This window comes from Canis lupus, chromosome 29 (assembly GCF_048164855.1).
Source record: "Canis lupus baileyi chromosome 29, mCanLup2.hap1, whole genome shotgun sequence".
Classification (NCBI taxonomy): Eukaryota; Metazoa; Chordata; class Mammalia; order Carnivora; family Canidae; genus Canis; species Canis lupus.
Window position 1 is genome coordinate 31258408 of NC_132866.1, and position 27671 is coordinate 31286078.

At 43.5% G+C, this 27671-nt stretch overlaps 1 protein-coding gene across 3 annotated transcripts in view; it reads left to right on the forward strand.

The window, feature by feature from the left end:
- Positions 1-27671, forward strand: part of PIK3AP1 (phosphoinositide-3-kinase adaptor protein 1) — a 118738-nt gene that overhangs the window by 55022 nt on the left and 36045 nt on the right. For all 3 annotated transcript variants that reach the window (XM_072805861.1, XM_072805860.1, XM_072805862.1), the window contains 6 exons: positions 4459-4595; positions 7834-7978; positions 9644-9786; positions 10107-10239; positions 12769-12965; positions 15509-15698. In XM_072805861.1, the coding sequence (XP_072661962.1) occupies positions 4459-4595; positions 7834-7978; positions 9644-9786; positions 10107-10239; positions 12769-12965; positions 15509-15698 (945 nt within the window). The remainder of the gene's footprint in view (positions 1-4458; positions 4596-7833; positions 7979-9643; positions 9787-10106; positions 10240-12768; positions 12966-15508; positions 15699-27671) is intronic.

Consider the following 27671-nt stretch of genomic DNA (forward strand, 5'->3'; position numbering starts at 1 on the left):
CCCCAGGATCACGACTGGAGCCAAAGGTAGACAGACACTCAATCACTGAGCCACCCAGGTGTCCCTTGTTAGGTGTTTTTAAAGAGATTTCTATGATTCCTTCATATATTAAGGAGATTAGCCCTGTGGCATATTTATTTCAAATTTTAAATCAGTTTGTGATTGGTCATTGGATATTTTAATAACAACTTTATTGATATATAATTCACATAATATAAAAGTGATTCGGGCAGCCTCAGTGGCCCAGTGGTATGGCACCGCTTTCGGCCCAGAGTGTGATCCTGGAGACCCGGGATTGAGTCCCACCTTGGACTCCCTGCATGGAGGCTGCTTCTCCCCCTGCCTGTGTCTCTACCTCTCTCTCTGTGTGTCTGGGTAGAGGGCTGGGGGACTTAGTCGGGTAGAGGGCTTTGAGAGATGATAGCTAAAGCGTATGCAGTTTCTCTTTTGAGGGGATGAAAATATTCTAGAATTAACTGTGGTAATAGTTGCACAAGACTATGAATATAAAAAAAAATACCACTGAATTGTACAGTTTAAATGGGTAACTTGTTTGATGTAATGAGCACTGGGTGTGATATGCAACTGATGAATCACTCAACTTTACCCCTGAAACTAATAATACACTATATGTTAATTAATACAATTTAAAACATTTTGAAAAAAATGAGTCACTTGTATGTTTTTTTTTTTAAAGATTTTATTTATTTACTCATGAGAGATAAAGAGAGAGAGGCAGAGACATAGGCAGAGGGAGAAGCAGGCTCCCTGCTGGACTTGATCCTGGGACACTGGGATTACACCCTGAACCAATGGCAAATGCTCAACCACTGAGCCACCCAGGCGTCCCTGTTTCTATAGATTTGCCTCCTATGGACATATCACATATTTGGAATCATAGAATATGTGGTCTTTTGTGGCTGGCTTCTTTCACTCAGCATCATGTTTTCAATGTTCCATATTTTGTTCCTTTTTATGACTGAATAATATACCATGTTTTGTCTATCCATTCATCAGTTGAGGGACATTTGGGTTGTTTCTACCCTTGGCCAATATGACTATGCCACCAAAGCAATATAATTTAGATTTTAGATTTTTCAAACTTTGTTTACTAAAGTTTTAAATTCATACCAACTCTATTGCTTGTCTAGATTATATTTCTTTAGTTGTTTAAGATGAACAAGCTTTTCCCAAACCAATGATAAAATTTTCACCCATATTTCCATCTTTTTAATTTTTTTAAAAAGATTTTATTTATTTGAGAGAGAGAGAGAGAGAGAGAGAGAAAGCACAAGCAGGAGAAGTAACAGAGGGAGAGGGAGAAGCAGATTCCCCGCTGAGCAGGGAGCCCGATGTGGGGCTTGATCCTAGGACCCTGGGATCATGACCTGAGTCAAAGGCAGCTGCTTGACTGACTGAGCCACCCAGATGCCCCTCATCTTTTTGATTTTTAAAATCTGTTTTATTTTTCACTTCAGTCTATAATTCATCAAAACTTTATTTGGGGGTATATGAGATTTAGGAAGCATCTAAATAGTCCCTCTGTCCCATCACCCCTACCCCAAATAGCTAAAATTTCCGCCCCATCTGCTGAGCCATTCTTCTTGCCAACCATTTTGTTTATTCTATACCGATTTTTAATGTTTTCTTGATGACATATTAAGTTTTTATGAGAATGAAGCTTGATTTTGGGGTTATCCATTGTATTTAATTGCTGTTTAATTTTTTATAAATGTAATACAAAACAGGACTACACTTTATTGTTTCTTAAATTTTGGTAAGAGGCATAAACCTATATAAATGGAATTTTCCTAGATAGGAAAATTGGATATTATAAAGAACATTGTTGTAACTGTAATTTAAAATTCAATGCAAGAAGAGGGGTATATGACTTGTACTCTGAATTTTATTTGAAAACTAAAGGAATTTTTTCCCATAAGTATTGATTTTGTCAGATTTTCTACTTGTTCTGAGACAATTATGGTAATTAATATTTTTCTGTAAAAATTGTGTTGAAATTTAAAAAATTCTTTGTGTAGAGTTTTCACATCAGTATGTTTCTAAAATTCTTTTCCATATCTGTCATTATCCTGTCTTTCTCAATGGCTTACTTATATTTTCTCTGTTCTTTCCTTAATATATTTACTAGAGCTTTGACTCTTTGGCCAGCTGACTAATAACAGATTCGTAATTTGGGAGAAATGAAGAGTTTTTCTTTTTTGAAGCAATGGTAGACTATACATTGGGTCTGTCCCAAGGAGCTTATACCTGTAAAATCACTTAGAACAAGGAATTGGCAAAAGTTGGTGCCTGGCACTGGGCTGCTCAGGGTAGTGTCTAAACAAATCTGGAGGAATTCTGGGGAAGTTCTTGCAGTTTTAAGTAACTGATTAGGTGTTTAAGTCAATGAGGTTTTTTTCTTATTCAGGAAGAATCTCAGAAACGGAAAAAATGGGATAGTCTAGGCATCAAATAATAAAATATTAAAGCTTGATACGATACTATATAATTGTTCAGAAGAAAAAATATTAATTATCCCTGATCTTTTTGGCTCTTTCCTAAACAGGCTCCCTTGGTGGGTGGGAGTGTGTGGTGTGTACGGCTCTGTCTGTAGAGGTAACCATCCTGACTGTTATAGAAGTAATCCATCAAGAAGAGAAGGTAGCAGGGAAGGACAGATCCAGCAGAGAAAGTGACAGCCTCCATTGATGTGGCTGGAGAGCAGGGAGCCAGGGAGGCTATTGCACTTAGCCTTTGAGGGGGATAACTGGCATTGTTAAAGGAGTTAGGATTGGAAAGGAAAGGAGAGCAATAGGAGATTGATGCCTCTGATGGCTAGTGAAAACCAGTATCAACCCTCCTTGGAACTTCCAGGACACTTTGCCTTGTCTCTTAACACTAAATTCTGCTGGGATTCCTATTGTGCAAGCAGGATCAGAGACCTGGCTGCCTCTGCCAGGCCTTGTGGAATAGTGAGTCTTGGGGGAAATCCCAGAGAGGGGAAGAACAATAGGAGTATGCCTCATTGCCCATCACAGTCTGGGGGCTGTGCAGAGGCATCTGGCAGTGCAGACATAGGCTATAGGATAAGACCACTGTCTGAGGCTGCAGAGTTTTTAAGCTGCATATCTGGGAATCCTCAGCCCTTTCCCCAGCCTGAGCAGATCCTGGAGGTCCTTGCCTCACAGCTACAGCAGTAGGACGTGATGGTGCCTTGCCCCTTAGACCAGCTCCCCAACCTCAGCCTTCATGGTCATGGGAGCACAGCCTGTTCCCCTGGTGTGACCTGAGGTCTAATGGCCAAGCCTATGGGTGCAGCTCTCTGTGGAATACATCAGTGGCTCAACGCACCACCCCAGCATTCTACTAGGGCTTACTGTTCTGAGCTCTGCCAGAGGCCACCTCCTTCCCCAGGAGGCCAGCCTGCAGGAATGAGCCAAGATAAGTCTTATCTCTTACGGGACTTGCCCTTTTAGATTGTGGGCTCTCCAAAGTCAGGATTGATGTCTCATTAATTTTCATGTCAAGTGCCTGACATGTTTGCCTGGCTCTGTAAGTGGTTTAGGAGTAAAGAAGAGCAAGCCCAAGAAAGGAACTGGATGAACCTTCCATCTCTTAACCATTCTTAGCCATTTTGTTCCTCTTTGAGGATCTGATGAAAGCTTTGGACTATCTCTAGAGAAGTATAGGCAAGTATGCACACATACACACACACAAACACACAGACAGAATCTTGCACAGGGTATCAATTGATGGGCCCTAGTTAAGAGCCTCTGCCTTAGAGGTCTGGTAGGTTCTACTTACACCATCTCAGCATCATCTCATTCCATGCCATGCCCCACACATTTGCACACTCCTCCTCACCTGCTCTGAGCCTGTGCACAGTATAGGTATTAGCTATGGTACCAATCTGTGACCTAGTTATATTGATCCAAGATTTGTGGGAAATGATTGCTTTTCATTGTTGTTCCAGAGTGTTTCCATTGGATAGCCATGACCCTGAGGATTAATGGCTTCCTGGACAGCACAGGTCTTACTTGGTGTTCAAAAGATGACCATTAAGTGGACAGCCCATGCTTGACCCCACCTGAGGAGAGGGGGCCTCCTTTCCTCGCAGCCACCAAAGCCAGCAGTGCAGGAAGTCTGGAGGCAAATCTTCCAGAAATCTACTGGTTAAGAGTAGACTTCCCAGCCTTGGGCAACATCCTGTCTCAGACTTTTTGTTCTTCTTCTCCACAGTCCTCTTGTTGGCATCCTACCCTTGCTGCCTACCGGGTAATTGACTTTTTCCCGGCAGGTCGTCTTTCATGATTTCCTGAGTCACTCTCTTCAGCTTCTATTTATTTGACATTCAGAGCCATTTCCTATTTGGTAATGTTTGGGGCTTTCATGGGGTGGAACATGCCCATCAGTTCTCCTTCCTTGTGTTTTTATTCAGTGATGTCCTTTGTCCCATAGATTCTGGCTGTGACTCAGTCACTGACACAGAGACCGAGGACGAGAAGGCCCCTTCCTGCTTGAAGCAGCAGAGCCTGCCACTGCAGACTTCACCTGGGAACCTGATGGTGGTGCAGCCAGACCGCATTCGCTGTGGGGTAGGCACTCCTGGGGCTGGTGGATCAGTGTCAGAACACGGCCTTTTCAATGGATGCATTTGTTGCAGTAAAGGGGTGTAATCTCAGCCTTCCCTTGGGGATTTCATTGTCGATTAGCTGCTCTGGGAATCCCAGTACCTGAGCCTTGAGCACACCTCACTCCTTTAGGTAAGAGAGAAGCGAGCTCAGGAAAGTATGTGTCATCCATTTAAGACTTCATCTTTGTTTTTTATTTTTTTATTTTTTATTTTTATTTTTATTTTTTTAAATTTATTTATGATAGTCATATAGAGGGAGAGAGAGAGGCAGAGACATAGGCAGAGGGAGAAGCAGGCTCCATGCACCTGGAGCCCGACGTGGGACCCAATCCCGGGTCTCCAGGATCGCGCCCTGGGCCAAAGGCAGGCGCCAAACCGCTGCACCACCCAGGAATCCCCATCTTTGTTTTTTAAAGATTATTAATTTATTTATGAGAGAGAGAGAGAAAGAGAGAGAGTAGAGTGAGTGAGAACACGGGTAGGGTAGGAGGGGCAGATGGAGAGGGAAAAGCAGACCCCTTACTGAGTGGAGAGCCCAACATGGGGCTTGATTCCAGGACCCTGAGATTATGACCTGAGCTTAAGGCATATGCTTAACCAACTGAGCCACCCAGGTGCCCCCTATCTAAGATTTTAAGTTCATAGATCAGAAACAGAGCATGTGGCAAACATGAGCATTACCAACCCTGGAGGTAGAGGCCTGGGTCTGTTCCTGCCAGCCTAGTGCTGAGAGGAAGTAGATAGAGGGGCATTTTGAGAGCTTGCTTCTCCATCAGTTGACCACTGCTGTACCTCAAATGAATGCCTTGAAGTTTGCTGGCTGAAACTCACCAATATTGGTTGTTAATTTTAGATAATTTTAAATATTTTTTTTTTAATTTTTATTTATTTATGATAGTCACAGAGAGAGAAAGAGAGGCAGAGACACAGGCAGAGAGAAGCAGGCTCCATGCACCAGGAGCCCGACGTGGGAATCGATCCCGGGTCTCCAGGATCGCGCCCTGGGCCAAAGGCAGGCGCCAAACCGCTGCGCCACCCAGGGATCCCAATTTTAGATAATTTTAAAGTTAAAAGCCAAAGCATAATGTGACTAACATTTTCAGGATGAGACCTATGTTAACAGGTGACTTGAATGTGATGGCCCAATTGATGGGCCACCATCATTTAAATCCTACCATAGAATTGGTAGATTTTCATTATCTTTCCTTTCCTGATGAAAAAAAATGTGTGATATTAGTTCAGAACAGCAAAACCCTTCCCTGTGGATACAAGCCCTATGCTGTTTGCCCCTATGGTGTCTGTGAGACAAGGGGTATGGGAGCCTTGGCAATGGGAAGTACTAGTACCTTGCACCTGTGCGTGGTTTCACATGCAGCCTGAGGCCACAAGGCATTGGGCAAGGACTCCCTCCATGGGGATTGCAGACAGCTGCTTTGGGATAGATCGAGCTCATAGATATGGTTGGTTTAGATTGTACAGTGTTTTAAAAATTAGGCATGAAAATCTATTCCCATCTTCGTTTTTGTTTTTGTTTTTTTTAAAGATTGTGTTTATTTATTCATGAGAGACACAGACACAGACACACACACACACACACACACACACACACAGAGGCAGAGACACAGGCAGAGGGAGAAGTAGGCTCCATGCAGGGAGCCTGATGTGGGACTTGATCCCAGGACTCCAGGATCATGCCCTGGGCTGAAGGCAGGCACTAAGCCGCTGAACCACCCAGGGGTCCCATCCCAGTTTCCCTTGAATCAGAATCTGATAATACCAGGCCTGAGGTGAGTGGCTGGGCCTAGCAACCCATTAGATGGGACATGAATTCCCTAGTTCATTGCTCCCATCACTCCCTGTTCTTATTTTCAGCCCACTTCATGCCCTCTCTTCATTGGTTAGGCCTTTGTGGGCATTTTAGTTTCCAGTCTCTCCATATGCCTTCCTGTCTTCCCCACATTCCTCTCATCCTAAGACCAGACTGGTGGGCACCGGTGGGTAGGGGCATTTGGAAACGAAGAATAGTACTCTTAACATTGCCTTTCTGATTCTCCAGACTTTCATTCTTTCTCCTGTCCTGGCTTCCAGATTCTCCCTGTGGCCTTCTCTAGGTCTCTGGATCCTGGGGCAGCCAGACTGGGGTTGGGTCCTATTGTCAATAGAGAGGACACATTCATTCTCTCTGACTCCCCATGCTGCCTGTGAGAAGGAGCAGGTGCGACAGGCCCGGGCCTGCAGCCGGAGTCAGGTCAGCCAAATACACATTCACATTTAACATCTTCCTCACCTGTTGTGAAATGGTGGCCCTTGTCGTGAAGGCCTACTATGAGGTCTTTATAAAAGAATTATAGGATGAACATTTGGGGATTAGCACTGACCAGAAGGGCTGCTCTTTGGACAACCTGTCATTACCTGTTCAAGTCTTAAGAGGCTCATCTTCTACTTAACCAGCACAATAAAATAAGATAATTGTATGTGGCAGACCTGGCAAAAAATCTTAAAGCCAGGTGAAATAGCTATTCAGATTATTCATGCCTGGGCAAAATCAGTCCTCCAATAAGGTATTTTGCCCATTCTAAAACAGCATGGGAAGCAGAACCCGAGTCAGCCTCTCTAGGCTGGTTCCTCCCACATGGTAAGGTGCATGTGAGTCACCTGGGGGTCTTGGTAAAATAAAGACTGATGGTGCAGTGGGTCCAGGCGGGGCCTGAGATTTTGCATTTCAAATCAGCTCCCAGTGCTGTCCGTTGACTTCATGTTGAGTAGCCAGGCTACTGTCAGAATAGTGCTTCTCAAACCATCTATGAAGACCTCTTTTATTTTGTTTCTCAAATTTTCCAATATGTCATGGACCAATGCTTTAATCGAATGCAATAAAAAAGAAATGCTATAAAAATGAAATTAAAAAGGTATATGAAATACAAGCCCAAGGATTTTAAATTATTATATTAGATTCAACAGACATAAAATTGCTTCCTTCAAATTGCTATACAGGTTTGTAAATGTTCACTCTTGGTCTTTGTAACTTGTTTCTTTGGGACCCATGGCAGTTGTGCCCAGTGTTGGACAGCAAACCCCACCCTTCTCTGGATAGCTTCACTAGATAGAGCTGGGGCTCAGGGAGCCGGGAGACCCTCCACCCAGCACCCTGATAGGGCACCCAGGAGGGAGAGGGGACACTTACTGCTTTCCCATTCTAGGCGGAAACCACAGTCTACGTCATCGTGAGATGTAAATTGGATGAGAGGGTGTCAACAGAAGCAGAATTTTCTCCTGAGGATTCTCCCTCAGTAAGGGTGGAAGCCAAGCTGGAGAATGAATACACCGTTTCCGTGAAGGCCCCCAGTGAGTAGCCCCATTTACCTCCAGAAATCAGGCAATCCGGTTTAGAAAGAGGCCCAGTCTTGCTTTCTTTTACTTGTCCTGTCTTTATTCAGCAACTGAGAAAAGTGACAGCCAAGATTTGGATTTGGTTGTCATGTTCTATTTAAGGGAAAAGGAAGTTGCAGAAACATACATGTGTGGTGGGGAAAAAATGGATATAGTAAAATTTTTATCCTTATGAAATTAACATATTAAAAATTTTTGAAATTAGAGGAAAGTAGAAATAGAGTCACCAGGCTACTACTCTGTCTTTTGGCCTTTGTTCACAATTTTAAAAACAGAGTTCTCAATATTCTGTTTTTCTTGATATAATCTTATATTTATTCTCTCAGAGTCCCTTTACCCCATGGACTTTGTAACTTTCCATTTTATAACATATTTTTTTCTGTTATAAAAGTATATGTGCTTAATACTGAAAAGTTGAAGAATACAGCCAAGGTAAAGAAAAGTGAATAGAAAATTGCCCATATGCCTCAAAGGAAATCAGTGATTTCTGTATTTTTTTGCATCTATGTACATAGCTTTGTATAGTCTTATAGGCCACTTTCATTATCTAGAAGATACCTATGAGTATTTTCCCATGTTAATAAATATTCTTTTACAACATAATGCTTAATGGTTGCAAGGTAATCCATTGTATCATAATTTATAAAACCAGTTCCTTGTGTTGGACTTGTATCTTCTATAAATCATATTGTTTAAAGCTGCATTATATTCCATTGAAAAGAAGTATCATCTTTTAATTTTTCATCTCATTGTTACATATTTATATGATTTTGATTTCTTACTGTCTTATTTTAAGTTATAATATATCAAGCATCTTTATGCATGCATGTATTTAGGAGCATTTCTTCAAGATGGAATCCCTGAAACGATAGGCATTTTTAAGGATCCTGGAAAATAAGCAAGGCTTACTTGCTTCCTGAAATATTACTCCTATCAAGTTTGCTGTGTCATTACCAACTCTAGGCATTGTCATTTAAAGTTATCTTTGCTAATTTGATGTCTTTTTAAAGAGTAGCCCATTGTTTTAATTTGCATTTCTTTGATTACTAGCAAGGCTGAATATTTTTCCATGTTCTCTACTTGTTGCATTTCCTCTTTTGTGAATCGAATCTTTGTGGTTGGTGTATTTTTAATTTTTTCTTTCCCCCTCAAAACCCCTTCCTGTGGTAGAAAAGAGAAAGAGCACATAATAATGACAGCAACAGAGCCAGTGAATCAATTCTCCCAAGTCCCATGTTGTGGAAGCACTGTGTTCCACCTGCCAGGATCTTTCCCCACCTTGTGGCAACTGCTGACCTTTGTGCTTTAAACTCAACTCTTCTTCCTGTTTATCATGGTCCTGGGCCTACTCTAGCGAACAAAACTGATGAAAATCTTCCAAATATTAAATTGTGGACCTGGTGAGGACAATTCCTCAGACTCAGAGGCCTCTCCTGTGCTAGTTGGCTCACTTGTCACTTTTACCCTTCCCCTCACTTCTCTATCCCTTACCTACCTCCCAAATCTTCCTTCCATCCCCTGGTTAATTTCTTAACCGTTAAGGTGAATCCGTGAACACTTTCTCCTGGACCCTTGTTTTTCCTGGGCACATTCATGGTATTTTTTTTTTCTTCTGTTTAGGCTTTTCATCTGGGAATGTTTCCTTGAAGATCTATTCCGGGGATTTAGTGGTGTGTGAAACTGTTATCAGCTATTATACTGACATGGAAGAAATTGGGAATTTATTGTCCAATGCTGCCAATCCTGTGGAGTTCATGTGTCAGGTAGGGATGGTGAAAGGAAAGCTCAATTTTCTGGACATGTAGTTTCTCTTTTTTTTTTTTTAATTTTTATTTATTTATGATAGTCACAAGAGAGAGAGAGAGAGAGAGAGGCAGAGACATAGGCAGAGGGAGAAGCAGGCTCCATGCACCGGGAGCCCGACGTGGGATTCGATCCCGGGTCTCCAGGATTGCGCCTGCCCTGGGCCAAAGGCAGGCGCCAAACCGCTGCGCCACCCAGGGATCCCTGGACATGTAGTTTCTGCTCATGGTTTTTCAGCCTTGAATCTGCTGGATTAAAAATTCTTCACTTTTGTATTTAGGCCTTTAAAATTGTGCCCTACAACACAGAGACCCTCGATAAACTGCTGACGGAGTCTCTGAAGAACAACATCCCCGCGAGTGGACTACACCTCTTTGGAATTAACCAGCTGGAAGAAGAGGATATGATGACAAGTAAGTCAAAAGTCAAAGCTCAGGGGGCACCTGGGTGGCTGAGTGGTTGAGCATCTGCCTTTGGCTCAGGTCATGATTCCGGGGTCTGGGGATAGAGTCCCAGCATCAGGCTCCCCACAGGGAGCTTGCTTCTCCCTCTGCCTATGCTCTGCCTCTCTCTGTGTCTCTCATGAATAAATAAATAAAATCTTAAAAAAAAAAAAAAAAAAGCCAAAGTGCAGGAAAGCAGCCATGGGTTGATTGTAGTTTGTTGGCTTCAGTGTCCAGTCACCCTGTGTTTGTACTTTGCTCATTCCTTCCCTGTAGCTTATTCTTGGAGAACAATTCCTTCCTGGCTAGCTAGAGAGTCTTCTCAGTTGGAAATCTGCATACCTCGACCCCGACCCTGTGCTAAACATAAACATCCTTTGTGGTTCCCATTTGCCTTCTAGATAAAGTCCAAACTCATAACATGTGTCTAAGCCCTTCCCAAGGGGTTTCTGCTGGATTTCTGCCCTCATCTCTCTCTCTCTCTCCTCTATCCCTGGGCTCTGCTCTACAGGAAGTATTAACTTCTTTCACCTGATGAAAATTCTGCCTGCCTCTTGCTACCTGAACTCATGGGAATGCAGTTTCCTCCTGTCCTTCTTGGTTGCTATGCACCTGGCTAACTGCTCTCCACCTCCCTACAGTGGCTTAGGTAGCACTTCCTCAGGAAGACCTTTCTGAACCTCTGGTAGGTTCTAGGTTCTGTCTACGTGCTGTGGGCTCCTCTAGCATGCCAGGTGCCCTCTGTGCTAGTTCTCCTCAGCTTGTCTGTCTGCTCTGCTAGACTACCAGCTCAGGTGGCTAAATGTAGGCTAATTGAACATTTGTTCAATGAGGGACAAGTAGTCTTGTGTGTACATGTGACATGCTGAGAGCTGGGATAACGTCTTCTGTGAGGATGGTGCCTGGTGGGCTGGACAGAATGCCTGTTAGGGTGCTTTTGTGGACACCTCCTTCACATTGCATGAAACCAGGTTGCCCTCTGCCTATGTCCCATCCTTTCATAGCCAAGAGATCCAGAAGGATGGGGTTATATTACTCTCAAGTCTTTCTCCCGGGGGCATTCTCTTGTTACCTCTCCCCATTTTTCTACTGTGGAATGTTCTTGCATTACTTTCAGCAGTGTTAGTATTCTCTGTTCTTAAATTTGGGGCCCAGGAAGGAGTATCTCATAGCCTGCCAATGTGGGGTCCTAGGGACTTTTTCAGACCCTTAATCCCCAGATGAATAGGAAGCTTGGTTTGTTTTATTAAAAAAAGGTGGGGGGTGGGGGCAGCCGGGTGGCTCAGTGGTTTAGCGCCACCTTTGGCCCAGGTTGTGATCCTGGAGACCTGGGATCGAGTCCCACGTCGGGCTCCCTGCATGGAGCCTGCTTCTCCCTCTGCCTGTGTCTCTGCCTCTCTCTCTCTCTCGCTCTGTGTCTCTCATGAATAAATAAAATCTTAAAAAAAAAATCTGTATGTGTATATGTGTGTGTACGTAAAAGTATATGTCTCTATCGCTGTTGAGTTTAGAAATCAATTTTTATGAAAACAAACAAAAGAAAGATTTGTCCCCAACTCTATAACACATACATGTCTATTTTCTTGATAGGCTTGCTGTATCCAGATATTAGTAGATGGAAGGGGTTACAGGGATCCAGGAACCCTAAGCCATGGGAACACTTTGTTTCCCATGAATTAGAGGGTTAATAGACATGCTGCAGTTCAGGTGTATTAATACCAACATTCAAAACCTTAAACAAAGAACTCACTGAATACCATCTTATTAATCCTCCCAGCCCTTTTGAGATAGTTTGGAAATATCTTCTAGTTCAAAACTGAGGGCCACAGAAAGGCTAATTAACATACCTAGGATTATTTGGCATACTTTTTGAAATTTGGAATAAGAGCTAAGAAGATGGACTTCTTTTTTTTTAATCAGCACAAAGCAATTGTTTTAAAGTGTTACGAAATATGCAGAGAAGGTCAAAACATGACTCCTGTTATACTTTGTGGCTGCTACTTAAGCCTTCAGAAAATCAGCATATTTTGAATTAGTATTTTTCAGGATTCTTTGATACTTTTATTTATTTATTCTTTTTTAAAGATTTATTTATTCATGAGAGACACAGAGACACAGGCAGAGGGAGAAGCAGGCTCCATGCAGGGAGGCTGAAGTGGGACTCAATCCCCAGACTCCAGGATCACACCCTGGGCTGAAGGCAGGCACTCAACCTCTGAGCCACCCAGGGATCCTCTCTTTGATACTTTTAGAGAAAGAAAGTGGGATATTAATTATTAGATTTGCTAATTAATGAGCATATCATTTCTTCTGTCATCTGAGGGCATAATCTTCAGTTGTGCCTCAAAGGAAGCTGTCAGATATTAGGTCAGTCAACCAAGAAGTAATAATCGAGTGCCTGCTGGCTGCCGTGGTAGGCTTGCCAGCTTTGTCTCCATGAACAAGGGTGCCTGTGCCTTCATTTTTATTTGTCCATTGTTTTCCTTAACACTTTTTCAGATCAAAGGAATGAAGAGTTGCCCACCCTGTTGCATTTTGCTGCGAAATACGGACTGAAGAACCTCACTGCCTTGTTGCTCACCTGCCCAGGAGCCCTGCAGGCATATAGTGTGGCCAACAAGCATGGCCACTATCCCAACACAATTGCTGAGAAACATGGCTTCAGGGACCTGCGGCAGTTCATCGATGAGTATGTGGTAAGGTCAAGGTGGGAGAGGCCCTAGGAATAGAAATGTACTATGTGGTCCTAGGGCTACCTTTTCACTAGAGACATGGTTGGATTTCATCTCTATCTAGCATGTGCTCATGTGCCTCATCTCTGGCAGGGCAAGTATGTGTGGGCTTAAGAATTGAGCCCTGGAGTCACATGGGTCCACATTCCTGTGCCAAAACTTGTCAGCCATGTGACTTTGGACAAATCAGGTACCTGCTCTCTTTTAGTTTCCTGATGTACAGAAGGAAGGTAATGCTAGTTCTGCTCATAAGATTGTTTTCAGGATAAAAGGAAATAATGTATATAAAGCACTGAGGTCCACCCTGAAAGAATAAAGAGTAAATCTGCTGAACGTTGATGTGGGTCCCTCTTCCCCACCCGAATACCATCTCCAAGGTACTTTGGTGGGATGCTCCCAGCTGCCACGCCCATTCTCATATCTGGGTGAACTGTTAGGATTGGTTCTGTCCTTAGCAGAGACTGCAGGAGAGGTCTGCACAGGAAAGCTCTGCTTCAGGAGGCCAACTGTGAGGCTCCCCCTTATGCTAATGGCCTATCTCTCTTCCTGAGTCTCTGCCTATCTCATGAGAGATATGCCCAATTTATTTGCTCATCTGATTTTGGACCCCCAGGTCCTCCTTGATCATTGACTTCTGAGAATTTCTTTGAGTGTCATTTCATCCCGTGCCTAGGCTTTATTCCATGCCCCAATGTCGCTTCTCTTGTCTTGGAGACCTGTCCTTTCCGACTCCATTCTTTCCTGATTTTCCTTCATCGTCACGAGTCACAGTGAAGACTCTCAGCCTCTCATGGAGGGGCTGAGACCTCAAAAGGAACAATAAAGAGTCTAGTCTTGCTCTCTACCTCCATATGGGAGTGAGCTTACACCTCCCCAGAAACTTAACTCTGTGGTCTATATTTGACAGTCTGCAAGGCAGCAATTCACTGAAGCATGGAAGGGGGCCCCTCACAGTTTGGGAGTGATTGTGTCAAACGAGTGCAATAGCATGAGTGCCTGTTTTGGGCATCATTGACATAAATGAGGCTAAAAGGTGCTCACAGCCTAGGAGTATTTACTCAGCTTTACTTTGAAGTCAGAAATGTATAAAATGCAGCATATCATTTCCACGTCAATAGTTTTTCTTAGGGACATACTGTATGTTCACAGTTATGATCAGTATTTATTGAATTTATTTGATTGGCAAATGCCGTGTTTCACTTCATGCTCACCACAATCCTTGGAAGTTGACGGTATTGTTATCTGTGTAACAAACAAGGAGAAGGGCTTAGAAAGGCAGAATAATTGTGCCAGCAAGGGTGGAGATAGGATGCAAACCTAATTTGATGCCGGTGCTGAGACTTGTTATTCTACTGTAGGGAACAGGGAAGTTTAACAATGCCTTTTCAGTTGGCACCAAAATTAATCCGGTTCACATTTCTCATATCTTCTTTGCTCTCCAACCATAATCATCTTTAGCATTGCTTCCAGAAGGTCCCTGCATGTTTTTATGACCTCTAAGAACTGTCCCATTTCCTCTATCTACCACATCGTAACCAAATGCCAGACCTTGAGTCTCCCAGCACTTCACAGCTGTCACCTGGGCCAGTCCTTAGGTCTCATTAGGAAACCAACACATTGTGTGAATAGCAGATTAGCTCTTTTGGGGTAGTGATGATGAAAATGAGGATTTTTGTGGGTTGGTGCTGAAATAAGGATTGTGAAACACTAAAGTTTCTTACCAGGAAAAGTTGTACAGAGGTTTCAGAGAAGCCAGCTTTCTGTCTTCACCTCCACAGGGAGGCAGAAGGATAGAGGGCAGCCTGTCTGACTGCAGGGCGCTTCAGCCAAGACTGTCTCTCCTCTGGGCACACAGTGTATGAAACCAAACACTTCAGAGCAGCCTCCTAGAAGGAACAGGGACTCGGCAGTGTGCTTCTGAGGGACATCTGCCTACACATCAGTGCAAAAACATTTTAGCTGCAGCCCTGTTTAGCCCATTTGGATTTCCATCTGGTTGGTCAGTAAGGGTTACAGTCGTGAGTGTCATTTGTTTCTTGTGGAGGAACCAGGGTACAGTAGAAAGGTCAGAAGGCAGGACTGCACGCCCTTGAATAAGGCACTAGGTTTTTCTGAGTTGTGTTTTACTCATGTGTGAACTAGGGAATATTGCAACTTTCTTGAGCAGCTTTGGAAAGGATGACATAAGGTGATATATGTGCGTGACCCACAATAGGTGCTTATTAAAAAGTTTTTAATTTATATCCTCTGGTCATCTGACATTTAATGATCATCTCTTGTGTGCATGACTGCGTGCTTAGTGTTGGGAGAAGATACAAAGATTAAAACAAAAGACAAAACAATCAGAGAAAGACGTGGAACCTAGCCTTTGGGAGCTTTCAGGCTGGTGGGACAGCTGAATGCTGACCTGTGTGAACCTTTGCCTGTCCCAAGCCCACTGAAGGCCTCACTCTACCTAGAAGGCCAGAGTGTCTCCAAGTGCCTGTGAGTCCTATCTTCTCTTTCAGGAAACTGTGGACATGCTAAAGAGTCACATCAAAGAGGAACTGATGCAAGGGGAGGAGGCTGACGCCGTGTATGAGTCCATGGCCCACCTCTCCACAGACCTGCTCATGAAGTGCTCCCTCAACCCCGGCTGTGATGAAGAGCTGTATGAGTCCATGGCTGCCTTTGTCCCAGCTGCCACCGAAGATCTCTGTAAGTAGCACAGCCCTGTTCCACTTCCATCCATTGCTGACACATGACTTTCTTCATTCTTGTGTGCAGTTGTGGAGAGTGGGGGGAAGTCCCTGGCTTACCACTGCCCCACCCCAGAGAGACGAAGATCCTGTTTTACACAGAGTTAGAGCTGTCATCATGTGCTGTGACAAGCATAATCCTTCTCCAAACTTCCTCTGCTGTGACTGCTGAGTGACTGGAAAGTGTAGGCAAAAGCCTGGAGGTCAGAGTTGATGGAGGCATTGCTTTGTGATCTGAGGGGCCAAATCTGTGGCTCTCAGCCTTGTCAGTCCTAATAGGCCCTTTCTGTAGCAAACATTTCATAATGCCCCCTTTTGTACCCTGACGTGCCATTTATATATAATATAGACTACCTATGTGTGAAAATTTAGAAATCACATATACGCCCTGATTGAAATAGAGACGTTAAAGGAGAGGAAGGATTCAGTATGGCTCTGCATGAGGACATAATGAGAAAGTCAGCTACAGGCATCTTCACTCAGAATCCCTGACATCACAGCCTCAAATGCTGAACAACCAATGTATGTCTGTTGTATCAGTGACTCGACTACCATCAGCAATATTGGTATCAGGGCCTGGATTTTCCTGAGTGGTAAATATTTCTTCACAGTCTCCTTTCCATGTTCATACTAACTGAATCCCTGAAGATTTCATGCATTTTAAAACCATGCAGAAATACAAATTGTATTTATATATGAAGCTGTTTAGTTTTTAGGCTCAGAAATTTATAGGCAGATTTTTTTTGGGTAGCCTAACTTTAATGGATTAATATATAATAAACTTATTTCTAAAATATCATATCTTTAGGACAGCATTTTTCTTGTAAATTGTTTAACAAATTTTGCCCATTTTTTTGGTGGTTAACTTAATTGTTTTTTTTCAATAGTGAAAGTAATACATTCTTATAAAAACTTGAAACAAAATAGAAATGCATAACTGAGTTACTAAAAGTCTGTATGACTCTACCCAAAACCAAGCAATGAGGCACTCCTAATAGTTTGGTGGGGTATTTGTCCATATTTTTCTTTGTGCCTGTTGATATTAAATTAAGAAATATACACATGTTCATATGCATAGATATGTACATATGCACATATAAGTGCAAATATATATCATAAGCAGTTTTCTTAACCTATATATATGACTAATGAAATATTTAGAAGTCATGAAGGGCATAAAACACTTCATTGTCCAGGACAGCCCTGCACATTGCAGAGTATCTATATCTTTCCCTGCTAAATACCACTGCAGTAGTCTCGAGACCCCTTATCTGAGGTCTCACTTTCCTGTGGTTAGCTATGGCCCAGAAGCAGTGGATACTCCCTCTGACCTATCTTTAGAAGGTCAGTGGTAGCCTAATGCTACGTCACAATGCCTACATCATTTATCTCATCACGTAAGTGTTTTATCATCTGTCATCACAAGAAGGGTAAGTACAGTAAAATATTTGAGAATGAAATAAACCATGTTCACATAACTTTTGTTACAGTATATTGGTTCAGTTCTCTTTTATTATTAGTTATTATTGTTAATTTTCTACTGTGCCTAATTTATAAATGGAACTTTATCATAGATATGTTTATACAGGGAAAAATATAGTATATTTAGGGTTTGGTACTATCTGTGGTTTCAGGCATCCACTAGGGGTCTTGGCATATGTCGCCCAAGGATAAGGGGAATTACTGTCATTTCCCTCCATCCTGGTGACAACCTAAAACCCCCCTCTTAGATTTTCAAAGCTTCCCCTAGAGGGCGGTACTGCTGCCTTTAAGAACCACTGGTCTAAATAATGTTGGACTTCGATGCACAGTTGGAGCAGGAGGACCTACTACAGGCCCTCAAACAGCCTTCTAAATATGTCACTACCAATAGCTATGAAATGCTAAGCACTCTGAAACACTTCCTAAAATTTAGCCTTTCTTCCCTCTGGACTATTCAATAGACTCAAGAAAGGCAAGACAAATACCCATCAACACATCAGCTTTATTGACAGAGGGCTTTCTGGAATGGGCAAGATTGAATATTGCCAACCTTCAGGCTAAGAAGAAGACAGAGGGACTTTGGGCACATGAGGCAGGGGGATGAGCTTGAGTCTCCCACCCAGGAAGGGAAAAGCAGGCACCAAGAAGGTGCCTTGGAGTAGAGGGTGTGGACAGCTCAGGGGCCGAAGGCAGACTCTGACACCAGCAGGGCCTTTGACATGGTAACCCCAGCACCTGGAAGCTGTGGTCCAGTCATTGGTAGGTGTTTGCTAGATAAAGTGGCTGCCCCTCTTGGGAAGCGGGAAGAATGAGGGAAAGCTCAGTAGATGCTACCTTCCTGCACCTGACAGGGAGAACTAGAAGTGCTGGAAGAAGCTCTTCTCGAACGAGCCATGACCTAGCAGGGGGGTGAGGAGAGAAGGCATCATCCCTGTATCCACATCCTCTATCTCACTGAATCCTTCAAGCCACATAAAGATGCTTTGATTAACCTGCACTTTACACTTGAGAAAACTGAAGTTGAACAACTTTCTCAAAGTCTCCCAGCTAATAAGTGATAGAGCTCACATTTGAGGTCTCTGTCTCTAGGACAGTATTCCTTATTTCCTGCCAGAAATCTCCAGCTACTGCCATAAGTTTTAGTTGTAGTTTCTTCTTTTTTTTTTTTTTTTTTTTTTTTTTAATTTTTATTTATTTATGATAGTCACAGAGAGAGAGAGAGAGAGAGAGGCAGAGGGAGAAGCAGGCTCCATGCACCGGGAGCCCGACGCGGGATTCGATCCCGGGTCTCCAGGATCGCGCCCTGGGCCAAAGGCAGGCGCCAAACCGCTGCGCCACCCAGGGATCCCTAGTTGTAGTTTCTTCTAAAGAAGCCATCTAGCAGCTACAGCCACGGCCCCAATGTTAGCTCACCAAGAAGCCCCTGGCACCCTCTGCACTTGCACTTCCATTTATCTCTCTATGGACCCAACAAGTGTTTCTGGAGCATCTAATGTGTTTTAGCTGCTTGCCTCTTCTGGGTGTCGGGGAGACAGGAGGGGCCAATACACAGTCCTTTCCAATCTGGAACAGAGACCCATTCACAAAAGAACATTTGGAGGATAACTGGTACCTACTTGGAAAGCCAGAGACTGTGTATCCACATTTCTGCCTTGTGTCCTAACTACAGGGTAGTTGAACGGTTAAAGAATCCCCTGCTTCCCTAGCTGTTCTGTATTGACAGAGTGCCTTCACACACCTGGATGCTGCAACACAAGAAATCTCCTCATCATACCAGTGGAAAGCTGCAGGTTATGCTAAAGGCAGTCACAGGAGGAACAATGAACTTTTCCAGCACTTCCCAAGGCAGTGGAGTGCTATGGAGCTGGCCTAGTTTGTGGCTGTTGGTGACTTGTAGAGTTATATGGGGTCAGGGGGATTCTGGTTGCCCTGGAGCTAGAAGGAGGCCACTTAATAGATATGCTGTAAGAATTTGACTGCTCTGTGGATAGAGAAAGGAAACTCACTGCATTTTTCATTTGCCGGATCATATAAACTGCATTTTCTGATTCTAGATATGATTTGTTTTGTGTTTCTGTCTCTGTGGTTTAATCTTAAGAAGGACTATCTTACTGGCCCAGAAGGAGCAGCAACTTGTACCTGGGGAGGAACTATTCATTTTATCACCAGTGATTCTCTAGGAGAGAAAGAGTTTAGTTCATAAATAAGCAGGAAAAACTGATAAATCTAAGATATGTATTTGCAACACCAACTGGCACAGTAATAACTTGCAGTGTCCGCCAGCCCTTTCAAGTAAGTGGACCACTTTGATCTCATCTGTTATTTTGTCCTATCATTCTTGGGCTAGGTGGATAGAATTATCTCCATTTCACAGGGGAGAACACTAAGGCTCAGATTTTACTAGCTTATTTGAGTCCCAATGAGGGAGAACTGGGTCAGGAATCTGGGTCTGCATATTCCCAGAGGCAAGTCTGTCTGCTGTACCACTGGGACAGAGGACTCTCCTGGCCTGTCCATCTAGGATCTGCATTTGCCAACCTTGGGATGGACACTTAGGAGCTCTTTCCAGATGTCTCAAGAGCCAGGTTTCTCAGTGCCCTACCTTTGTTACCATTCAGTCCTCGAGGCTGAAAGTAAATGTATTAAGGAAAGCAAGTTATGTTTATTCCTACATTTGTTCACAGGATGAGCATTATGGAGTGTAGGCTTTAGACCAGCTCTTTACTACTTCTTTGGGGGTCACTCAAATGTATTGGGACAAATCTGCCTGTTTCTGACTTGAATTTTGGAAAAGGAAGAGTAGTAAGGTCTCCTTCTCCAAAGGGAATCCAAACAGCCACTAGGTAGGAAGGTTATGGGGGAAACTGCCCATGATGAGTAAAGTTGGCAGGGGAGTGATGTTGGCTTCTGACCCTGAGATGTTATCATTCCACTCTGGGCTCTCCTTCCCCTGAACTTGGGTAGGTGTACACACACGTACATGCACACAGTCACTCACACCCCTCACACTCATGGTCTTTAGTTTAGCTATGCTGCCACCAGGTGGTAACTACATGCCTTTGTTATTAGACCTTCAACTGTTCCCCATTCTTTTGAGAATTTTTTGTTAAAGACAGATTTAAACCATCAATTTCCTAACTTTACTATATATTAAGAAATAAGTATCTTGGGATCCCCGGGTGGCTCAGCAGTTGGAGTCCCAGGATCAAGTCCCACGTTGGGCTCCCTACATGGAGCCTGCTTCTCCCTCTGCCTCTCTCTCTCTGTCTCTCATGAATAAATAAATAAAATCTTTAAATAAATAAATAAATAAATAAATAAATAAATAAATAAATAAATAAATATCTTTATTAAGGATAAGCTTATGCAAACACTAAATAGAAATTCAGGCTGTCCAGGGTTGAAACTGACCCAGTGGGGCAAAGGGAGGCTCAAGGCACTTCCTGACTCCCACTGCTCCATGTTTCCCCAGGTGTACAGGACCTGTGTGGGAGATGTATGCACTTAGTGAAAGCATGCTGGATTAAGTGTTTTATTTATTTTTTAAAGATTTTTAAAAATTTCATTTTAGAGAGAGAAGAAAAAAAAAAGAGAGAATGAGTGGGGGAAAGGAGTGAGGCAGGGGGAGAGAGAGAAGCAGACTGTCCACTGAGCAGGGAGCCTGACATAGGGCTTGATCTCAGGACCCAGGGATTATGACCTGAGCTGAAGGCAGACGCTTAACCTACTGAGCCAGCCAGGTGCCCCTAAATTAAGTGTTTTAAAAGCTAATAAGATAAAATCCCCACCACCAGCAGTGACCATGCTCCCCTCTGTACCTGTATAGTCATGGGTCAGGCTCTCCTGGGGGCCCTGCAAGCAAATCACTTTGCACTCTGGTTATGTTCATGTTTCTCTGGTTACACACCCATCTCACGAAGCCTGGATCATCCACGATAGGTGGATGTACAACAGGTGCTCAACTATTTTTTGAATTTGAAAGTACCAGAAAATAGAAAGTCGTCCTGGATTTTGTGGGGTGGAATAGTTCGTTGACATTCCAGCGCAAGGACTTTCCTGATAGGTGGTGGTGAGTCATCTGATAGACAGCCCTGAGCACAGGATTTCTCGGGGTGAGGTGGGGGAGTAATGGCCCTTCCAGCGCTCCTGGCTGCCTTTTCTTTCCTGTCTCTTCCATGCTGTTCCTGCTGCCTGGATTGCCTCTTTTCTCAGCTTGGAAAATGCTCAGAGTCCTTCACAAAACCCAGACACTTCCATGTCCATATTCATGTGTTTATTCCTCGCTAATTTGTGCATTCAAACATTCATTCATTCATTCAGCAGTATTGATTCCAACCTCTCGTGTGTTTCAATCACTGTGCCAGGCGACAGGGAGTCAGTAGATAAGAGGGCAGATCCCTGCCTCCCAGAGCTCTCCTTCTGGCAGGAGAGCTGGATATTAAATAGAAATAACACATAACTAAATAGAGAACTACAAACTGTGACAGTGCTGTGAAGGAAGATGTCACTGTGCACCAAGGGGACAGCTGTGGACGTGGAGAATGAGGGGAAGAGGGTGTGCGACTTAGCAAGTCATGGTGTCCCCTGCACCCCACCTTGAACTCCATTTTGTGGATGGAGTCCTGCCCAGCAGAGAGTCTGTGTGCTTGCCCGGGGTGCTGTATCGAGGCACTGGTCTGCATGAGATCCCTGAGACTTGTTGCTTCTCCTAGCCTGTTCATGCTTAGCCTTTCCTGCTTCATTGCTCAGCGCCCCTTACCCCTTGTAATTTCAGATTGCTGTTTCCCTTCTCTTTGTCTCTGTTTCTCTGTCTCTCCCCAGTGTGTGACCATCACTCCCTCTCTCTGCCTCTCTCCCTCTCATCCCTTCTCCATTAGGATGTGGGGAGGGTGGACTACCTTGCCGACATGGGTGATGAAAGCACTGTATTCCACCTGAGTGCATATGGCCCCAGTCAGGTTTCAGGTCATTGTCAAATGCTTTCCCATGCTGTTCTTTGCTCTAAGACTCTTTTTTTTTTTTTTTGGCTACAAAAATCCTTGCTAAGAAGAAAAATCTTTTGGCCTGCTTTCAGAGTTTGAGAGCCTTTCCAGAATAGCCTCTCGGCATCTGACATTTTACCATATTAGATACTCAGATTAGGTTTTATATTAAATTAACAACACATAATCTGGATTGAGTTTCTACTGCAGCTAAGTGATCTAGATTTATGTCCCCTGAGGAGTATCATATGGGTTTCTTTGAAAATTCATTATTGCTCTTGACTCATTCCTTAATTAAGTGCCTGCCTAGGCTTTCTCTCATCTGTTCAAGCTTCTTTCATTCCAGGGATGGGTTCTTTCTGATTGACTCCCTAAATGAAGTACAGTGTAACTCTGTAGCTGGCTCTTCCCTGAAGGCCATGGCACCTGGGTCTCCTTATTACATATTTTCTTCTTTCTATGTCTACTGAAGTCAAAGAACTTTGCACTTTCTCCTAGACCAGCAGGTTTCTGGGCTTTTGAGTTTATTGTTAACTGACAAGTGGGGAAGGTTAAGTGCTTGGAATCTGATGTATAAACCCTGAGCATCCAGGAATGTAGGGATTTGTTGTTCTGTTTTCCTTTACAAAATGTCCTTGTTTGGAAGCAGACTGCCTTCACCTCCAGAATTTCCTGTGTATTACAGTTCACTGAGATGATACTCACTATGTGCCTGATTTGTATGTGCGCATGGGGTTATCACATTTGGAATTTGAGAGAGTCTTATTATGCATGAACTCTAAAAAACCTGACTCTTCATTTATTATTACAAAGGTAGTGTCTGTTATTCCTAGGACTTACTACCTACCATAGATATGGCAAATAGTGTTTGAAAAATAATTTCATGTGCCAGGGTAGGTTAGTTGGTATTGAGAGCCTGAGGAGCTGTGCTAAAGATTCTGAGTCCAGAAAGAATGCTATGACTGGTGAGTGTCTGCCTTGAGTATACAGAATAGAGACTCAGAGGTCAACGTATGTATTTGCTGTCTTTGGTCTAACTCAAAGATATTTATGTTCAATTCAGTATGAAAAGAGTCATTTTATTTAAAATATAAGTGGAAAGAAAGTCATTTTTAGGTAACTTCATTTAAGGCAGTGTGCAATGCCTACACCAGGCCAGGGCTGCTGAGGCCATGTGTGGTCACGATGGACTTACTTGAGTTGAGTGTGCCCTAATCCCTGTGTCGTATTGCCCTTGCTAGCCCCGTGTAGGAAGGAAATTTGTGGCAGGCTAACTGTACTGGTACTTGTTTCCATCTGTGGTAGGCAGAGTAGAGCCCCTTAATCTGTGAATGGGCTAGATGACCTGGCAAAGGAGAAGGAGAGTTGCAGATGGAATTCAAGTAGCTACTCCCCTGGCCTGAAGTTAAGGGGAAATGTCCTGGATTACAGGGATAGACCCTATATATAATACAGGTATAATCACAAAGATCCTTAGAAGTAGAAGAAGGAATCGGAAAACAGACCAGAGATGACTCTGTGAGAAGGACTCAGTCCAGCTAAGTTTGGTGCCTGGCATTGCTGGTCTGAAAGAGGGAGAAAGAGCTCCTGGTGCCAAGGAGTACAGGTGGCCTCTGGAAGCTGGAAGGGGCAAGGAGATCTGTTTTCCCTAGAGCTCCCAGAAAGGAAGGCAGTCCTCTCAAAACTTTGATTTCAGCCTAGTGAGACTCATTTTAGAGTTGTGAACTACAGAATGGTAAGGTAATAAACTTACGTTGTTTTCAGCCACTATGCTCGCGGTAATTTTTTTTATGGCAACAGTAGAAAACTAATACACTATCTAGGTTGCCTCAATATAATAATGGTATCCATTAATATTTAGTGCCTCACACTGTTGCTAAATATTTTACAAGCATTGTCTCCATTGGCCCCTACCATTTTCCTGTGTGGTAGGTACTATTTATCCCCACTTAACAGATGGAGATACACAAGTGAGTGATATCAAATATCTTGCCCAAGGATATAGAGCTAGTAAGAGTCAGAGCCGGGGTTTGAACCCAGTTCTCCAGGATGCCAGAGTCCATGCAGGTACCCCCTACCTCTGGCCCTGATGTTGACCTGCACTAGTCATTCAGTCAGTGGCCAGTGTCTTCATCTCTGTTGCTCACCTGGCTTCAGTTGCTGCCTTTCTCTAACTTGATTTCCCCCTGAATGCAGAGGATTCACTTGGCTCTGGCCCTTGTTAGTCTTTACTGCTGATCCCCAGGCTTTCTCCTGTGTCTGCAGATCACCCTCCTTCCCTTTTCTGCACCCTGTGCACATCATGCTCTTCCAGCCATGCCTCACATGTTCTGGATTTAGCCTCTGTCTTTAAGGTCAGCCTCTACCTATATAATCCTGGCAGCACAGGATGGGGCCAGAAGGCATTGAAGAGCTGCTAGAATTTCCCCTCGGTGTTCATTGCTGAGCCCACGAATAAAGAACGTGATAGACCTCAGAAAAGCACAGGGTAAACAGGCATGGGGCCTCCAACTCAGGTCTGAACTGCATCAGTAGAGCCTTGGCAAAGGAGGAGAGAAGCCTGCAGCTCTGTCTGTCTGGGACTTGGTGTTTAAGAGCCACGATCCAGAAAATGCCTGGCAAACCTTGTCTGTGAGTCAGATTTCCACACATAATTCTATTATAAAGCATTGGCATTTGTTATCTTAAGAATTCTCCTATGTGGGGCAGCCCTGGTGGCTCGGCGGTTTAGCGCCGCCTTCAGCCCAGGGCGTGATCCTGGAGACCCAGGATCTAGTCCCACGTCGGGCTTCCTGCATGGAGCCTGCTTCTCCCTCTGCCTGTGCCTCTCTCTCTCTCTGTGTCTCTCATGAATAAATAAATAAAATCTTAAAAAAAAAAAAAGAATTCTCCTATGCTTCAAGTATATTCAAATATAAAAATGTTAAATGGGCATAGTTTTTTACTAGGAAATGTAGTACGTGTGATATTTGAGAATATGTGTCAAAATTCAGATATTAGAATGAACTCATAAGCATTTGTTACTCTGAAGGAGATTTGACTTCAAACAAAGTTATTGTTAAGAATAAGTAAAGGCAAAAAAAAAAAAAAAAAAAGAATAAGTAAAGGCGGGGCACCTGGGTGGCTCAGTCACTTGGGTGTCTGCCTTTGGCTCAGGTCATGATCCCAGAGTCCTGGTATCAAGCCATGCACTCTGCTCCCTGCTCAGCGGGGAGCCTGCTTCTCTCTTTCCTCCCCTGCTTGCTTGTGTTCTCTCTCACTATCTCTGTCTCTGTCTCTCTTGAATCAGTACAATCTTAAAAATAAAAAAAAAAAAAGAATAGGGAGGGGCCATCTGGTTGGCACAGTTAGTTAAGCATCCAACCCTTGGTTTTGACTCAGGTCATGATCCCAGGGTTATGAGATTAAGCCCTGCATTGGGACTCTGCTCAGTGGGGAGTCTGATTAAGACTTTGTCTTCCTCTCCCTCTGTTCCTCCACTCTCTCTAAAATAAAGAAATAAATCTTAAAAGAAAAAAAAATGATTAAGTATGAATTGAGTCCTTTTTTAAAAAAAACTGTTCTCTGCTTAGGACATTAGCTTAGGTATATAATTTAATAATAAAGACAATAGGAATAATAGTAGTAGCAGCTAGCATTTTTAGCACTTTCTCTGGGCTAGGCACCGTGCTAGGCATGTGGCCAGCTTCTCATTTAATACGCATGGCAAACCTCTGAGATATATATACTACTCTTATCACCATTTTACAGACAGGAAAAGAGAAGCTGAGAGGATTTAAACAACTTGACCCAAGATAATCATGGGCAAAGAGTTAAATGTAACAGCTATCATTTCCCCTTCTGCTTGAGAATTTGACCTTCGGTTGCCTTTCCAGCTCTGTTACCCTGGTAACCTGATAAGAGTCCGAATGTCAACTATGTTTCTAGGCAACATTGTCTATGATAAAAATGACCCCTAATTGGTTGGTAAATTGCATCTGGAACTGGGAGGAGCTATATGTGGACTCTAAGTACCTGAAAGGGACAGCACACTTTGGGCTTTCCTGAGAACAGTGACTGTCATGCTTGGAGGACTCTGGAAGTGTGCCTGAGGAGTTGCCATGAGAGTGCTACTCTTGTGGGCCATGAGGATGGCCTTTTCACTAGAGTGGCTCCTTCCATCTGCCTGACACAGATCTCATCTCCCTGCATGTAAGCTGCTGGACTTGGCACAAAGACTGCCCTCAAGGAGGAATGCTCCTGGGCCCTGTCCTGCTGGCCTGTGTCCTGCGTCCTCCTGAGTAGACTGGTGCCCTCAGTCATCTTGTGAGCCTGCATGATCAGGTGGATCTAATACAATCTGCTTGGTGTCAGACTGATGGGTGTTGAGATCCTCCAGCCAGGAGTGGAAGAATCAAAATTGATCCTAGTCCCAAGCCTCTCTTCACCCTTCCAAGCTCAAGGAGGAGAAATAACTCTACTAAGGTCCCAGGACTGATATTTAGCAGATCTAGTTAAGGTGTGTATGATTACAATATAGAAAGATCTGTTTGTCACAGGTAGGTCATTTTGCCCCACCTTGGTCATAGTACCCAATGTGCATGGCTCACAAGTGTCACTGGAAGGTGACTTGGTACATAGGTGGACAGGGGAGGTAGGTCATCCCTGGGGACTGTGCTTCTTTAGTTTTCCCATTGCATTTTCTTCTCTGCTTTTCAAATCTCCCCACATCCTCCAGTTCCCCCCTCCTTTTTCAAAAAGAAACAAAACCTTTATTTTGAACTGCTTTTAGATGAGAGGAAAGTTGCAGAAATGCTAGTGTTCCTGTATACTGTTCATCCAGGTTTCCCTGGTACTAGCGTCTTCTACAACCACAGCATAATTAGTAAAGCCGAATTAACATTGGTGTAGTACCAACACCTGACCTCTAGGCCTTGCTCCTGATGTCCTAGTTTTCCCTACCTCTGTAGGTGGGATGCTAGATGCTGATGGGATCTTAGATACTGAGCCTACAGAGGACTCCACAGCGCATGTGGTTATTTCTCCTCCAATTTGCAAAAGTCCCCCAGTCGTTCCTTGTCTTGAGTGCTGATCACCTATTTTCTAGAATGCCCCTCAATTTGTGTTTGTTATATGGTTTCTGTGGTTGGACTGAGGTTGTGAATTTTTGGCAAGAATACCGTAGAAATGGTGCTGTGATCTCCTCAGTGTGTTGTATCAAGGGATCCTGATTTATTTTTTAAAATGAAAACAACTGTGGGTATGTTTCAGAATCAGTTCCCTTATCTCTCTACAGTTTACATTATAGAATTCAGTGGTGACAGAAGAGGTTCCTCATTTGGAATCACAGAGCTTTGGACTAGAGAGTATCAAGCTTTGGACTATTGACTATAGTCAATGTAATGTCTCCACAATAAACTGAAAAGGTAGAAAAAAGGAATGGATTTTTCTTCTTTTTCAGGTGATACTTCAGGTAACACAAACATGAT